At 46.7% G+C, this 17,263-nt stretch overlaps 1 protein-coding gene across 3 annotated transcripts in view; it reads right to left on the reverse strand.

The window, feature by feature from the left end:
* OSBPL5 (oxysterol binding protein like 5) overlaps positions 1 to 17,263 on the reverse strand; it is a 199,631-nt gene that overhangs the window by 58,310 nt on the left and 124,058 nt on the right. For all 3 annotated transcript variants that reach the window (XM_075326809.1, XM_075326810.1, XM_075326808.1), the window contains 6 exons: positions 16,897 to 16,998; positions 15,377 to 15,580; positions 14,990 to 15,074; positions 13,579 to 13,750; positions 12,902 to 13,085; positions 9,207 to 9,391 (listed from right to left, as the gene is read on the reverse strand). In XM_075326809.1, coding sequence (XP_075182924.1) covers positions 9,207 to 9,391; positions 12,902 to 13,085; positions 13,579 to 13,750; positions 14,990 to 15,074; positions 15,377 to 15,580; positions 16,897 to 16,998 — 932 coding nt within the window. The remainder of the gene's footprint in view (positions 1 to 9,206; positions 9,392 to 12,901; positions 13,086 to 13,578; positions 13,751 to 14,989; positions 15,075 to 15,376; positions 15,581 to 16,896; positions 16,999 to 17,263) is intronic.

Consider the following 17,263-nt stretch of genomic DNA (forward strand, 5'->3'; position numbering starts at 1 on the left):
GCCCACCCCCCTGGTGTGAACCCCAGCCTCTGGAGGAAGGCAACAAGGATTTTAGTGTAGCTTTGGTGTTCCTAACTGGGATGTAGGGTGTGTTGGTGCATGACCTGTGACCCCTGGCTTGCCCAGGGCGTCACATTCCCCCTTAGCAAAATGCAGACCGTCCGCGGGCTGCCGTTCCAACACCGGTTTTATTTTTCTGTAAAAGGGATAACAAGATTAATAAACATAAATACATTTTTTAATAACTCTTCCCTTACGGGAGGCACATTTCTTAAACGTTTCATAACGGTTTACGGTTATGGTTTCCGCTCTCTCCCACCCAAGTAACCTGGCCCTGATGCTGCCCCTAAAGCCCAGGCAGCACCCCTTGACCCACAGTCCAGCACACGGTACCCGAGCGGGATCTGTCCTTCCCCTCCAGAGGGTAACCACCGGTCCCTGTGGTGGCTGGGCCCATGCCTGCTCTGCTGCGGGCCCTCCCTCCAATCTGCCTCTCCGGAGGCGGCACTGCGGAAAACGGTAACGGTAAACAACATATTTACAAGCCACTAGCGTCTGTGGTTGCCCTGCAAGTTCACGGGCTTGTCCATGGAAAGTTCTCCATGCAGACAACTTGTAAACGGTCCCCACGGGGACAACGGTGCCGGCTCTGGCCGGTTGCAAATCATACAGAAAATCAGATCAGGTACACGGTAATCATTTCTCATTTTTTCAAACTTTTAACAAACACACAGTCTGGTGGTCCCAACGGGGACGGTGCCACGGGCATCCGCTGCCCTACTCCGGATACTCAAGCTCTGGTGCCGCTGCCAAGGGAGGGAGTGCTGCGCTCGCTCGGGCCTCTGGGCCCCTCCTTAGTTTAGCGTCCAGCGCGAACCATCCCCGCTCCCCAAAGTACCGGGTGTATTGCACGATGTCACCCGGCATCAGATTGCGGCTGGGATGCTCCTCAGGCAGGTGGGCATTCACATCCCGCCGGGCTATAAACACTTCGGCCTCCAGGCCCGGTTCGTAGATAAACCCGTAGCCCCGGCGGACATCAAATCGCCTCACCTGCCCCTCGTACAACGGTCCCCGGACACGGGCTGTTGCTTGCCGGAGGTTCTCTTTCTCCCGAATGGCCCTAGCCACCAGCTCGGCCTTCTTCCGTTCCCGTTCAGCGATCTCCAGGCCCAACGGTACCGGCTCCCTATCCCAATACGGCGCTGCTGCGAGCTCCGGCGCACGGGTCGGGCCCCGCGGGACATCCTGGACATTGCCCACTGTCAGGAATCTGGGCGGCATGTCCCGCGGTGTCTTGGCCTTGGGCGCTGCCTTACAGCAACAACCCGGCGCTACCTCAGCCGAGGTGTGGGGGATGGGCATAGGGGCTTTCCGCTGCTGGGCCTTCGGCTCGGAGCGGGTCATCGGCTCCGGCTCGGGGGACTTTTTAGGGGATGCCTCCGGTTCAACCTTCGGAATCTTCCACGGCAACACCTCCGGTTTACTACGGGCTCCGGCTACAGGTTGGCCCGCCTGGGCGGGGACGCTGGGTACTGCTACCGGTTGCGGTGGTAGCAGGCCAAATGGCGGGGTCACGGCCTCCGGGACGGGTGGCGAGGGAGGCAGCGAAGGGAGAGGGCTTGGACCGGGCCCCGCAGCCGCGATGACCGGCCCTTCCAGGGCATCGGGACGTGGGTCACTCACCCTCCCTTTCTCCGCTTCCTCCTCGCGTCTCCGCACGGTGGCTACAACGTCCGCCATGTCGGCCTCCCACTCCTCCATGAGGAGCTGCATCTTCACCTGCAGCCGTTGGTAGAGCTGCGCGGTCCGGATCTCCACCCACGCCGCGGTTCCAGGCGCGGGGGCTACGGTGTCGCGGGACGGCATCCACATGGTGACTTCTCTTCCAGGAACGGTATGTCTGCAGAGTCCTGGCGTCCCTGCTTTTATAGCTGCAGCTACATGCAGCCAGCCGCCATCGCGTCCCCCTTAGCTCTTTTCGGCCCCTCCTCTCTTGGGGCGGGGTTTTGGCCTTCGCGCCTCTGCTACTCGAGAAGACGCTCGAGCGGGAACTTTTCGCGCCAAAGATGGCGGCTTTTGAAATTTTTCAGCCGGATACCTCCGGCGGTCACAAGGCGCACCTCTACCAGACGGCAGAGCGGTAGGATCCTGTTCGTGACGCCAAGTTGTCGCGGGCGGTGAGGAGGGTGTCAGCACACCGCGCTCACCCCCTTCTGCTCGGGTCCGGCGGCTGCCGCTGCTCAGTGGTGGCTCGAGCTGTGGGCCGGATCCCGGGGGTTCTCGAGCGGCGCTCCTCGCCCGTGAGTGAAAAGGGGAATTTTGGGGTGTTGGGATAATGTCCGTGACGCCACCCACGGCTGTGGTGATTTCACCACCGCTGCTCAATATGGGGCTCCCGGGGATGGTGATGCGGAGCAGCCAGGTGTTGTGTTGCCCCTCCGTGGGTAGGGGTTGGTGATCCCGGGGCCCGGTGATGGGATGGAAGGTGCAGGGCCTGGTGGGCGCAGGGACGCGGGGGCAGCGCTGTGCCTTGCGGCACTGTGGTACTCACTCAGCCTGAGACAGTGACACAGTTGTCGGTAAACAAACGGCTGGTTGGTCGGTCCCACGGACGGCTGCACTTGCTCACCCAGTCGGTAGCGGTGATGTCCCTTTTCCTTGCACCTAATGTTGTCTGTTGGTCGCGATGGGTTCGCACCGGTAACCCGCTGCCCGGCTTCAAGCTGGACCAGAGGAGCTCTACTCGTTGCCCGCAGGCGCTGGCCCTCAGAAACTGGTGCCCTGGCGGTGGCGGTGTCTCTGTTGTACAGGTTGGGCTGTTGCCTTCAATCGGGACTTGGTTGTTGGGGGATCTGCGTCCCCGTCACTGACGGATTTGGCAAATTTGGCGACTCCTAGCCTTGCCGGGGTCCGAGAGGCCCCTGCCCTGGTGCTGACTGTCTTTTGGTACGCTGCTCCAGACCGCCGGGTCACTACCCATCCGCGGTCCTTCCAGGAACTTCCAAACGGTCACCCCTTCAGACAATCACCACTGTTGCACTGTTGCTGACCTTGCTGACTCCGTCCTGCACACAGCTGGACTCACTTTAAGCTTTCCTTCTGTAACTGTTCTCACTTTCCTTCAGCTTCTCCTACTCCTCCTTTACCACTTCCACTTCGCTTCACTACTTTCACTTCCTTAGCTCATCTTAGCTGTTTACTCCTTCACCTCCTAGACTGAACTGCTGGTTTTTCCCGCCTCCAGAGCTGTGTCCTCCTCGGTGGGCGGAGCCAACCGCCTGGCCCACCCCCCTGGTGTGAACCCCAGCCTCTGGAGGAAGGCAACAAGGATTTTAGTGTAGCTTTGGTGTTCCTAACTGGGATGTAGGGTGTGTTGGTGCATGACCTGTGACCCCTGGCTTGCCCAGGGCGTCACAATAGCAGTATTATTTGGCACTGTATGGTGGTAGTATGATATGTTCTATATAACACTGAACAGTAGAGTCAGTATCAGACTGTGCTGCCAGAAGCCCATCAGAAGCACTGACTATGGGGGTCCGCATTCAGTTACATGCAAATATTACATTGCCCTTAATCACATTTGCCTCTGCGTCTATATAATAATACTGGATGGTGGCCCGATTCTAGCGCATCGGGTATTCTAGAATATGTATGTAGTTTATTTATGAAGATTTAAGAATAATGCAATGAATATACAAGGTAAAATATATACATTATCTGTTCAGCGCGCTGTGACTGACAGAACGTGTTCAGTGAACGTGACTGAACCATGTTGCACTGTGACTGACAGAACTTATCCAGTAAATGTGACTGAACTACGTGGCACTGTGACTGACAGAAGATATTCAAGAAATGTGACAGAAGTACGTCAAACTGTGACTGACAGAATGTGTTGAGTAAACGTGACTGAACTACATGGCACTGTGACTGACAGAACTTGTCCAGTAAACGTGACTGAATTACATCACACTTGTTTAGTAAGTATGAGTAAACTCCGCAGGGCCGGGGTCAGCACCCACCACCGCCCACACACATCGTGTCATCACGCCGCAATCATTATTTCCCCCTGCATTTGCTAATTTTCCCCTCTCCCGCCATTTGCTCTCTAACATAGGTTGTGTGACAGGCCGCGGTCGGGTATCTAAGCAGCCTGCTCGCACCACTCAGCAACACCCACATCCAATCCGGAGGCAGCTGAGCAGAGAGGTGGGCGGGACATGCCGAGGAGGAAATAGGAAGCAGCCGCATCTCCCAGCCTGCAGGGTCAGCGAGCGGAGGGAGAAAGTACTACAGAGTATGAAAAGAGAGGAAAGTGCAAGGCTGCTGCTGGGGTGTAAATACAGGCTTTGGCTTGTGGGGTGTATATAAAGGCTGCTGCGGTGGATATAAAGGCTGCTGGGGTGTATATAGAGGCTGCTGGGGTGTATATAGAGGCTGCTGGGGTGTATATAGAGGCTGCTGGGGTGTATACAGAGGCTTCTGTGTGGGGCGGTGTCTGTGTGCGACAAATCAGCGAAGCGTGGTTCAAATCCCGCGCCAATTCGCGGCCGGACTGCGCCTCTCGCTGATTGGTCGCGGGCGGCTAGCGCAACCAATCAGGGACGCAGGATTTCCGTTAGACAGACAGAATTAGACAATTATATATATATATATATATATAGATGCTGGGTACTTTGTTAATTGAATAATAAGACACTGACTCTGTCTAAACATAGAGAACCAATTATTGTGCCAACGACTGCTCATATATAGGCACGGGGCGTCCACTGGGGGACTCACCAGCTCCCCGGTGGGCCAGTCCAAGCCTGAGTACTATTATTTGGTCGCTGTATGGCGGTAGCCTGATATTTGCTGTAGTATTATTTTGGTAAGGTTTTGGTGTTAATATGGCTTATTCAGACACTATGTGGTGACAGTATGAAATATATCGTGTAGCACTGGTATTTGTCTTGGTGGTAAGGTGTATACTGTATAGCAGTGAACTGCACTAGTCGTTGGACCCTGTTTGAGCTCTATCTGGAGCTATAAAGGTATCTGGTGTATAGTATGCTATAGTATTATTTTGGCCCTTTTTGGGGAAGTTTGGGATTGAGGAGAGGCAAGGTAAAAGAGTAAAGGCCGCTTTACACGCTGCGATATCGGTACCGATATCGCTAGCTTGCGTACCCGCCCCCATCGGTTGTGTGACACGGGCAAATCGCTGCCCGTGGTGTACAACATCGCCCAGACCCGTCACACATACCTGCCTAGCGACGTCGCTGTGGCCAGCGATCCGCCTCCTTTCTAAGGGGGCGGTCCGTGCGGCGTCACAGCGACGTTACAGTAGCGTCACTGAACCGCCGCCCAATAGAAGCGGAGGGGCGGAGATGAGCGGGACGTAACATCCCGCCCACCTCCTTCCTTCCGCATAGCGGCCGGGAGGCAGGTAGGAGAGCTTCCTCGTTCCTGAGGCGTCACACGGAGCGATGTGTGCTGCCGCAGGAACGAGGAACAACTTCGTTACTTGTGCAGTAATGATAATTGAGAATGGACCCACATGTCACCGATAAGCGATTTTGCACGTTTTTGCGACGATGCAAAATCGCTCATCGGTGTCACACGCAACGACATCGCTAATGCGGCCGGATGTGCGTCACAAATTCCGTGACCCCAACGACTCCGCATTAGCGATGTCGCAGCGTGTAAAGCCCCCTAAAGTCCAGGCTCCAGTATAGATAACACTCTTGAATAGGGATGGGTAGAGCTAATATCAAATGAAAGAAAACCTGTAATAACTGTTATTGGTACGAGGAAATGGGTCAATTGATTTTTTAAGTTAGGTATTGTATAATGTTTGTTTTTTTTGTTTTTTTTTATTAAGGTTAATAATACAAAAATCCAATATAGCATATTATCAATGCTGTATACCCCCCTTATATCATGGAGCTGATGGTGGATTACTGGGGAGGGCGCTCCAGTCCAGTATAGTAGCCACATCCCAGCACATTGTTAGATGCACCAGGTTGCTCTAAATCCTCCTATTGTTCTCTACCACAATGGAACAATTATTTTACATTTAGGCTCCATTTGTTGGGAATCTGAAGCCACTTCTCATGGTGATGCTGAGCCCGTAGTGCTGTCTGACGTAAGTGCGGTTGCTTTTGATCGGAGTGATGGACTTATAATTGAATGACTCTTCTCAGGATAATCAAGTAGGCCAAAGACAATGCAGAAAGACATCTGCTATTCATCATTCAGCCTTTAATGGACTGCTAGAGTGTAATCCAGACAAGCCTCCGAGAGGCGACCTTCCATCGCTATAAGGTCGAGAAAATAACGAGCAAAACCCAACTTTTCTTATTGGATGGCCGGAGGAGTGCAACAACATAGATGTATCTAACCGCAGACACATAGGGCCAAGACCTACCAGAAGACGAATGGAACCAGAGAAATATAGGACTTATTTTCTGCAGACATGAGATAGTCTTGAGGGGTTTTTTATGTTATAATAACGTCACTGCCCCTAGTTATAAAACAGATTGTCCACATCTGACATAACTCCCTTGTTATGTGAGTGCGGCTCTGGAGTAAGACAGGATATAACTCAGGATCAGTGCAGGATAAGTAATGTAATGTATGTACACAGTGACTGCATCAGCAGAATAGTGAGTGCGGCTCTGGAGTAAGACAGGATATAACTCAGGATCAGTGCAGGATAAGTAATGTAATGTATGTACACAGTGACTGCATCAGCAGAATAGTGAGTGCAGCTCTGGAGTATAATACAGGATGTATCGCAGGATCAGTACAGGATAAGTAATGTAATGTATGTACACAGTGACTGCACCAGCAGAATAGTGAGTGCAGCTCTGGAGTATAATACAGGATGTATCGCAGGATCAGTGCAGGCTCAGTTATGTAATGTGACTGCACCAGCAGAATAGTGAGTGCAACTCTGGAGTATAATAGAAGATGTAACTCAGGATCAGTACAGGATAAGTAATGTATGTACAAAGTGACTGCACCAGCAGAATAGTGAGTGAAGCTCTGGAGTATAATACAGGATGTAACGCAGGATCAGTGTAGGATCAGTAATGGAATGTATGTACACAGTGACTGCACCAGCAGAATAGCGAGTGCAGCTCTGGAGTATAATAGAAGAGTAACTCAGGATCAGTACAGGATAAGTAATGTATGTACAAAGTGACTGCACCAGCAGAATAGTTGGCGACGACCATTTGTCGTTGTGGCTTATTATTTTGCAAATAAAAACTCTGGATTAATAATATCATCTATATGAACTTTTTTAGCAGCGCAGCAAACACCGTGATTTTTCTTCATTTTCCCCAATTCTTCATGGCAGCCGGCGGAGGATGGATGCGCACTGTGCATGATCCGGAGTACATTCTTCCGATCATGTGCACTGAATTGATGCCAGGTGTAAACTTCCCGGCTTCAGTGAAGTATAGTGCGTATGACCGGAAGTCCCGAAGACTCTGAATCATGAGCAGTGCGCAACCATCATCCGCCGGCCACCATCAAGACTGAGGTATGTGCGGCGTCGCTGCGCATTCATTAGCATGTTAGTACACCCACAGGGGTGTGCTAATATGCTAATAAGTGGGCCGACTAGCCAAGGGAACTAATGCCCAGGGGACTAGTCGTGGGCCTCAGCATAGAATAAACGATCTTTAGAAATACATTTTCTAAGGATCTGTTTATTTATAAAAGTAGTAACAAATTCAGCTCACCATCTGTGTATCCACTTTCTGTTCAGAGCTCGGACAAAGGCCCTGCCACGGCCTTACAATCGAAGAAGTAACACAGGAACGTCCAGCTCAAATGAGCATTATTAATCATGATTAAGGGTGGAAACACACCAGAAACGCGTTGATGCATATGCCATTATAGCGGCTTTCTCGTGAATATTGTGATGTCCCGTGTACTTGAAATTCTCAAGAAATAAAGAAGAAACTGTTCATTTGAGCTGGACTTTCCTGTGTTATCTGTTTATTTATGCTAGTGTATACAGGGACTGTTAAGCAGGGATTAATAATATTCACCCAGAACTGCTCATGGTTCTGGGTGAAAATTGCACCTGACAGGTTCCTTTACTCTGTGGAAAAAAGGTTAATGCAAAGCAATACGTTTGTTACAACAAAATTAAGTATTATATCAGGTGCCCTGGTCAGACCCCACCTGGAATACTGTGTACAGTTCTGGGTGCCCCAATTCAAGAAAGACATCGATAAATTGGAGCAAGTGCAGAGAAGAGCAACCAATATGGTAGAAGGTCTGCAAACCATGTCCTATGAAGAACGGCTAAAAGAACTAGGAATGTTTAGTTTGCAAAAGAGAAGGCTGAGAGGAGAGACTTAATAGTGCTCTACAAATATCTGAAAGGTAGTCACAATGCAGAGGGAACTACCGTATTCTCATTAGCACAAGGAAGAACAAGACGCAATGGGATGAGACTTGAAGGAGATTCAGATTAGACATTAGGAAAAATTTCTGACAGTGAGGGCAGTCAAGGAGTGGAACAGGTGACCACGGGAGGTAGTGAGGGCAGTCAGGGAGTGGAACAGGCGACCATGGGAGGTGGGGAGGGCAGTCAGGGGGTGGAACAGGTGACCATGGGAGGTGGTGAGGGCAGTCAGGGGGTGGAACAGGTGACCATGGGAGGTGGTGAGGGCAGTCAGGGATTGGAACAGGCAACCACGGCAGGTAGTGAGGGCAGTCAGGGAGTGGAACAGGCGACCATGGGAGGTGGTGAGGGCAGTCAGGGAATGGAACAGGCGACCACGGCAGGTAGTGAGGGCAGTCAGGGAGTGGAACAGGCGACCATGGGAGGTGGTGAGCTCTCCATCAATGGAAATCTTCAAGCGGAAAGTGGATACACATATAGATGGGATAATTTAAGAAAGCCTATACTCGCAGGGGGTTGGACCCGATGGCCCTTGAGGTCCTTTCCAACTCTACCATTCTATGATAATTGTTACTAGTAAAATAACTATGGCAAAACCACTATATATTTCTTATTTGTATATAAAAATAAAGGAAAGGGAAAGGTTCCTACGTAGGTCTTTCTAGGCCCCTGCACACTCTGGGGTTGGACCTGTTTAAATCTGGCTCACTAATGAGGCATCCACTTGAGGTTTTTTTTTTTGCAAAACTGTGACATGTGAACATATGAGACATGTATATGTCCTGTGTTATGGACTCACTGTGACAGGATGTCTGCGTGATAGTAATAATCCGACAATTTGTTCAGAAAAGAGCGAGGCTCCAGGATAAATGTTGGTAGAACGACTCTAGACAGGTCCATGCCGGGCCTCATTTGTTTTAGCAACGTCCACATCAAGCTTTTGTTTTCATCTGAGACTGTTTCCATCTGTGACGCTTCTCCAATCTAACAGTTCAGAAGAAAGACAATGAATTAGTTCAAGGACCTGGACACTACATCATTATAGATACTTTGTGAACAAAAAGGAACATTGAAGAAAACTAAAAATGATTGCAGATGTGTACAGAGTCCACACTTCTAAATTCATTGTATAGAGTAGAAAATTATATCTCCAAATAATTCCAATTGCAGTAATTTAAACGTTCGGGGTTAATGGGTTGTCACCCTGTTACTGATCACAATTTAATGGTATACTAAGTTTTCCATCTACACCTTTGGCCTGGGACAGCTCATAGAGTCCCACGGCTTCCAGTATCATCTCTATGCCGATGACACACAGATCTACCTCTCTGGACCTAACATTACCTCTCTACTAACCAAAATCCCACAATGTCTGTCTGCTATTTCATCCTTCTTCTCTGCGCGATTCCTAAAACTTAACATGGACAAAACAGAGTTCATTGTCTTTCCTCCTCCTCACTCATCTCCTCCAACAAGCCTTTCCATCAAACTTGATGGTTGCTCGCTCTCCCCAGTCTCACAAGCTTGTTGCCTTGGAGTAACCCTCGACTCTGCTCTATCCTTCAAGCCACTCATCCAAGCCCTTTTCACCTCATGCCGATTACAACTCAAAAATATCTCCCGGATCCGTGCTTTTCTTAACCAAGAATCAGCAAAAACATTAGTGCATGGCCTCATCATCTCCCGCCTCAACTACTGCAACCTCCTGCTCTCTGGCCTCCCTTCTAACACTCTCGCACCCCTCCAATCTATCCTAAACTCTGCGGCCCGCTTAATCCACCTCTCCCCTCGCTACTCCCCAGCCTCGCCACTCTGCCAATCCCTTCACTGGCTTCCCATCGCCCAACGACTCCAGTTCAAAACATTAACCATGACATACAAAGCCATCCACAACCTGTCTCCTCCTTACATCTGTGACCTAGTCTCCCGGTACCTACCTGCACGCAACCTCAGATCCTCACAAGATCTCCTTCTCTACTCCTCTCTTATCTCCTCTTCACACAATCGCGTACAAGATTTCTCCCGTGCCTCCCCCGTACTCTGGAACGCTCCACCTCAGCATATCAGACTCTCCCCTACCGTGGAAAGCTTCAAGAGGAACCTCAAGACCCACATCTTCCAACAAGCCTACAACCTACAATAGCCCTCAGTCCAGTACACCACTGTGTAACCAGCTCTGTCCTCACCTATTGTACCATCACCCATTCCCTGTAGACTGAGCCCTCGCAGGCAGGGTCCTCTCTCCTCCTGTAGACTGTGAGCCCTCGCGGGCAGGGTCCTCTCTCCTCCTGTAGACTGTGAGCCCTCGCGGGCAGGGTCCTCTCTCCTCCTGTAGACTGTGAGCCCTTGCGGGCAGGGTCCTCTCTCCTCCTGTACCAGTCTGTCTTGTACTGTTAATGATTGTTGTACGTATACCCTCTTTCACTTGTAAAGCGCCATGGAATAAATGGCGCTATAATAATAAATAATAATAATAATAATAATACTAAGTATGTGACGATAACCAGCAAAAGAAATTAACTGAAATAATGAACTTTACACGTGAAATATTGCTATCAGTATGCACAGTAGATACTACAAGTATATTCAGGATTGTAGAAGACTGTGCCCTAATACATATATAGCACTTTAGAGAGTCTGGCAGCAGAGTGACCACTAATAAAAGGACACAATAATAAATATACAATCTGTGATTCCAGCCTAGTCAGCAGAGGGCATTATAGCTTTTGACATTAATCCAACTATATATGCAGTGATACATTGCAGAAGACCCAGCTGTTAATAATGTGATGATACTTTGTGCAATATTTAGTAGATCAATATCTTGTAGTATTTTTTGTCACTTAGGATGTCTAGACAGATCTGTTATAGTGGTTAATGTCCAGAATCACCAGATATCCATCCTTATCTGCCGGCTTAATAGTAATACTGTCTCTAGATGTTAAAGAATGAATAGCCCGGAACAGAACAGGTGAAAGATTTCGAAATCCAGAAAACTCCTGTGATACCCTCACCACATTTTTGAGCCTAGCAGTAGCAGGCTCCACAAATAGATCGATATGGGTGGTATTACTTAGTGGAGGAGACTTATTACTTGTCTTCTTGAGATGGGTGAATATACCTTTGGTCGCTTCACGTTGTCGTTGTTCCATTAATTGCATCAGTGTGGAAAAATCAAAAAAGTCACATTCTTGGGGATCAAGCTCCTCACATTGTTTGTATTGAGGTTTTTATAGAACTTGCTTCTTTTAAGCTTACAAGCAAAGAGGTTTAGATCCTTAATCCACTGACCGGGGTTTTGGAAAACAGATGTAAGCAAACACCAAGTGAGCATTGGCTGCCCACCAATGAACAATCACATCAGGCTTGCTATACTCATGTAGCATAGTCTCCCGTTCAAATGCCACAAATGTTTCTTTGGTGCAACAAATAGTTGTTCACGACATCTTTATATTGTACAATAAATTGCCATGAAATATGACCAAGGGATAAGGCCTGCCATAGAGGAGCATAACTATAGTGGACGCAGGGGTTGCAGTCGCACTTAGGCGGGGTTTGCACGCTGCAACGTCGCAAGCCGATGCTTGCGATGCCGAGCGCGATAGTCCCCACCCCCATCGCAGGTGCGATATCTAGTGATAGCTGCCGTAGCGAATATTATCACTACGGTAGCTTCACACGCACTCACCTCCCCTGCGACGTCGCTCTGGCCGGCGATCCGCCTTCTTATTAAGGGAGCGGGTCGTGTGGCGACCAATAGAAGCGGAGGGGTGGAGCTGAGCGGGATGTAAACATCCCGCCCACCTCCTTCCTTCCGCATAGTCGGCGTGAGCTGCAGGACACAGGTAGGAGATGTTCCTTGCTCCTGAGGCTTTACACACAGCGATGTGTGCTGCCGCAGGAGCGAGGAACAACATCGTACCGTCGCTGCAGCTTAATTATGGTTTTCCCCGACCCTGCACCGATGATACGATTACGACGCTTTTGCACTCGTTAATCGTATCTAGGATTTACACACTACGATGTTGGGAGCGACGCACGGAAGTGCGTCACTTTCGACATGACCCCACTGACATCGCACCTGCGATGTCGCAACGTGCAAAGTACCCCTTAGGCTCTGGAGTACCAAAAGGTCCCTTTGAGCCATATGACAAGACCAATTCTATTTAATACTCATGATTGTTGTGGGCCTTGTTGAAATATTTTGCATCGGGGCCCTTGAGCTTCAAGTTCCACCACTACACCCATAGTGGCTATAAGACAGGTATAAAATATCGTGCCTACATGCATTTTAACTACTCTTCATCAAGAATTTCAAAATTATTATTAATAGCTGAATAATTTTGTGGATAAACCACATTTTTAACAGAAGAACTATTAATAATAATTTTGAAGACCGGTTTTGCAGTTTTTCGAACATGTCCAACAAGTTTTGAAATGGGCAATTTTCCTGAATATTGAAGGATAAATCCAGTTCTGAGTGTCCCAACATACCTCTCCAAATTCTTCATATAGTTCCTCCATGTATGTGGTCCCTTCTCTATCTAGAGATATCTCTCCGTGTAATTCCGACTGGTCGCTTTCACTCGTTTTCCGACTTTGCTCCGTTTCAGATTCTTCTATATTGTCTTTTTCTGACTTGTCAGACAAGGCATCATTTTCTGCTAATTCATGAAGCCTGAAACCACAAAAATATATATGTACTAACTCAAATAAATACAGATAATTATTAACATTTTATTATGTAATACATATTTCAGTTTTAATGCCATTACATTTTTCTGTATGTAAATAATATCTTTTTAAAGACAACCTTTTAGTTAAGGTATTAACAAAAATCAGGTATGACGGGAGTTAACTCCAAAATGCAATTTTCCTAATATTGCATTCCAGGAAGCTGAGATATGAGGAACTGTTGTGTGTTAGCGGTGTCTGTACATCATGCGACCTGGAGGGAACATTCAAGTGGCTGCAGATTCTCTCTCTCGCAGTCTCACAAGTCTGATCTTGGCTTTGTATTGCTTCTTTATCGGATCCCATGATGTGTACAGCCACAAGCCAACCACAGGCTCAGCCAGAAGTCCATGCAAGCTTCTAAACTACAACTATATCCTCATTAAGGTTTACTAAAATAGGTTTTGGCATTTAAGCAACAGGCCTGAGAATCTTACAGGAAGAGTTCCTGCTCTGAGATGGTAGATGCCTGCAATAATGTGTACAGCCCATTGTGGGTCACATCAGGTGGAGTGATGGCATCTCCTTCCTTTCCTTGCTTGGGCAAATTAATCTTGAAAAGACTGGAGCACCGAAGAGCCAATTCAAGAGCATCCATCCAACATCGTCCTGAAACACAAGGAGATTGAAGGCGGAAGTCTCAAACAGTATAATAACTGATCATAACAATGTCAGGAATCACAACTGGTGAAGTGTTTCCAGGGTTAGAGTGTGACCATAGATACTAGATACCTATTGCCAGATTATGTTGATTTTGGTATACATGATTTTCATAATGTTGGCTATATACCTTAGATGAATATGTGCCGACAAACGATTCTTCGGCGATGGCTTCAAGAACTCATGAGATTGCATCGGCCGATAATCTAAACTGGCTGTATCAAAAAGTAGTTGGAAACAGCCAGTGCAGAACATCGGGGAAAACCCAACATGTTAAACCAGGTTGCTAACAGTTACTAACATGTGCCAGACATTCGAAAAAAGCAATGTCATTTCATCAATACAGCCAATGATTGCTCATTATAGTTGAAATCATCATCTTTGTTATAATGTTTATGGGAATCTTAACTTCTTACTAGCAGATGCCATCTTCTGTAGCTGCCATGCCGGCCAAAATATCATCTCTACGGTCAGATTTAAAGGGAACCTGTCACCAGTTTTGGGGTCTATAATCTTGGTCTTCCTTGTTCTGAAACCGGCGTACTTGATACGTCCTACGTCATACACACTTGCCGCCACTGAGGTCCTGCGCAGGCGCACTTTGATCTGCCCTGCAAAGTATAGTAGAGCGCTTGCGCAGGACCGCAATACCGGCCTGTGTGGATGACGTAGGATGCGTCATGCATCCAGGCTTCAGAAGAAGGAAGACCAAGATCGCCGAAAGAGGAGGCGCTGGTCCCGAAGAACGGCGGATCCATCTCACTGTTGTGCACCGGAGCGACCTCCTAGCTGAGTATTATAACGTGTTTCTTATGTTCTACACAGCGGCTTGGGCTCTTATATACAGCATGATAGAATGATGTATATAAGTGGTGGTGGCCGCAGCTTATAGGCCCCAAAACCGGTGACAGATTCCCTTTTAGTTATTCGATCTAAGTTGGCCAACTGCACCGAGATCCTGACAAAACATGCCTGTGTGGTGCACCACGTTGGCTAACAGCCTGTTGGTCACGTCCCCATAGGATTAGACCAGGCGGGCTGTCCAGCACCTATGTAAGTACAACCTATAAATATTAACACCCTATTGTTAGGCTTGTTGGAGAATCCCAACAGAAAGAATTCAATTGAATCTAATATTCCTAATTTTCAACCATGTATCCATATCGTTCACAAAAAATGTCAACTTACCATCAGATTCGGAAGCTGCCCTGAATATTAAGTAGCTACTGGGAAGAGGTAGAGTAATGGATCCAACATTTTCACCTTTAGGACCCTGAAAAGCAAGACTCGTGTTTAGGAACAAACTATGGAAAAGTTCTTATAATTTTGCAGTATCCCGATGTAGAGCCTAAACGTTTGCTTCTCCCATAACAATATCCGGACTTCCCCTCTCAAGCTCTTGATATTCTTGTTGAGCAAATCAGGCCTCAGGCCCCCTCAGAAACCATGGCTGGGGTAGACCTGTTACGTCTGGCATCCACTAAAGTAACAGTTCTGCCTATTGTTCAGTAATTCACTTTAGTGCAGTATTCACTTCTTATCATTCAGATACATTAATATAGCCCAAATAATTACCTTAACTGCCCAAATGGACTGATCCAGTGGGTGGTAAAGTTTAAAACAAAAGCCGTCTTTCTTAGTGGGTCTCTCAATCAGTTCGCATGAGTGGAGCATTAAAGTTCCTACCCATTGCCCGATCTTTGGTGTTTTGTATATTAGTAGCAGTCCTGGCTTCAGAACACACCACAGCTTTGTCCAGCTCTTCAACGTGCCGCGAATCTGAAATAACCAATAATGCAAAAGCCTTATGAGAATATACCTACTATAATACTGCCCCTATGTACAAGAATATAACTGCTATAATACTGCCCCTATGTATAAGAATATAACTACTATAATACTGCCCCTATGTATAAGAATATAACTACTATAATACTGCCCCTATATACAAGAATATAACTACTATAATACTGCCCCTATATACAAGAATATAACTACTATAATACTGCCCCTATATACAAGAATATAACTACTATAATACTGCCCCTATATACAAGAATATAACTACTATAATACTGCCCTTATATACAAGAATATAACTACTATAATACTGCCCCTATGTACAAGAATATAACTACTATAATACTGACCCCTAGTTACAAGAATATAACTACTATAATACTGCCCCCTATGTACAAGAATATAACTACTATAATATTGCCCCTATGTACAAGAATATAACTACGGTACTATAATACTGTCCCCTATGTATGAGAATATAACTACTATAATACTGTTCCTATGTACAAGGATATAATTACTATATTACTGCTCCTATGTACAAGAATATAACTACTATAATACTGCCCCCTATGTACAAGAATATAACTACTATAATACTGCCCCTATGTACAATAATATAACTACTATAATACTGCTTCTATGTACAAGAATATAACTACTATAATACTGCCCCCTATGTACAAGAATATAACTACTATAATACTGCTCTCTATGTACAAGAATATAACTACTATAATACTGCTCCCTATGTACAAGAATATAACTACTATAATACTGCTCTCTATGTACAAGAATATAACTACTATAATACTGCCCCTATGTACAAGAATATAACTACTCTAATACTGTCCCATATACAAGAATATAACTACTATAATACTGCTCCTATGTATAAGAATATAACTACTATAATACTGCTCCTATGTATAAGAATATAACTACTATAATACTGCTCCTATGTACAAGAATATAACCACTATAATACTGCTCCTATGTACAAGAATATAACTACTATTATACTGTCCCAATGTATAAAAATATATATAATTTAATACTTACCCCACCCCTTGTGGTCAATGCTGATATATCTGGCTGTGATATATGTGCTTTAGTAGATTTGCAGTAATACATTTCAGTTCTTATACTTTGTCCCCTCTCAGAAGATCATAATGAGGAGTAATGACACTCTAAAGTACCTCTTGTTTGTTTATAATGTATACACTAACCACTTTATATTGTAGACACTTGATAGAAACATTAGAGAATTCATGGACAAGTTCTTCCTGAATTACCTTCAGCCAGTCAGCCACAATCACCACACTGGGGTCTTTCAGGGCACTGAACAGTTGCTTTGTGGCTCTCTTCTTCTCCTGCCTATAATTCTTTTTCTGAACCTGTGTAACAACAGAACAGAGGAACATTACTCATCACAGTAAAGAGATTTGGACTGGAAGTCTGGGATTTGATTTTCAGCCTTAATGTATATTAAAACTGGATATTCTAGTCATATGCTGCAATCTTCCCTCTCTTTGCGCTCCTAGGTCCCCATACACATTAGACTAACATCGGACAATATTGACTGGGACAGTCTACTGTGTATCCTGACCCCTGATATGGAGGAGATAAGGATCTAGAGTATCCGATTTTGGACTGCTGTTG

Source organism: Anomaloglossus baeobatrachus, chromosome 10, assembly GCF_048569485.1.
Source record: "Anomaloglossus baeobatrachus isolate aAnoBae1 chromosome 10, aAnoBae1.hap1, whole genome shotgun sequence".
NCBI classification, from domain to species: domain Eukaryota; kingdom Metazoa; phylum Chordata; class Amphibia; order Anura; family Aromobatidae; genus Anomaloglossus; species Anomaloglossus baeobatrachus.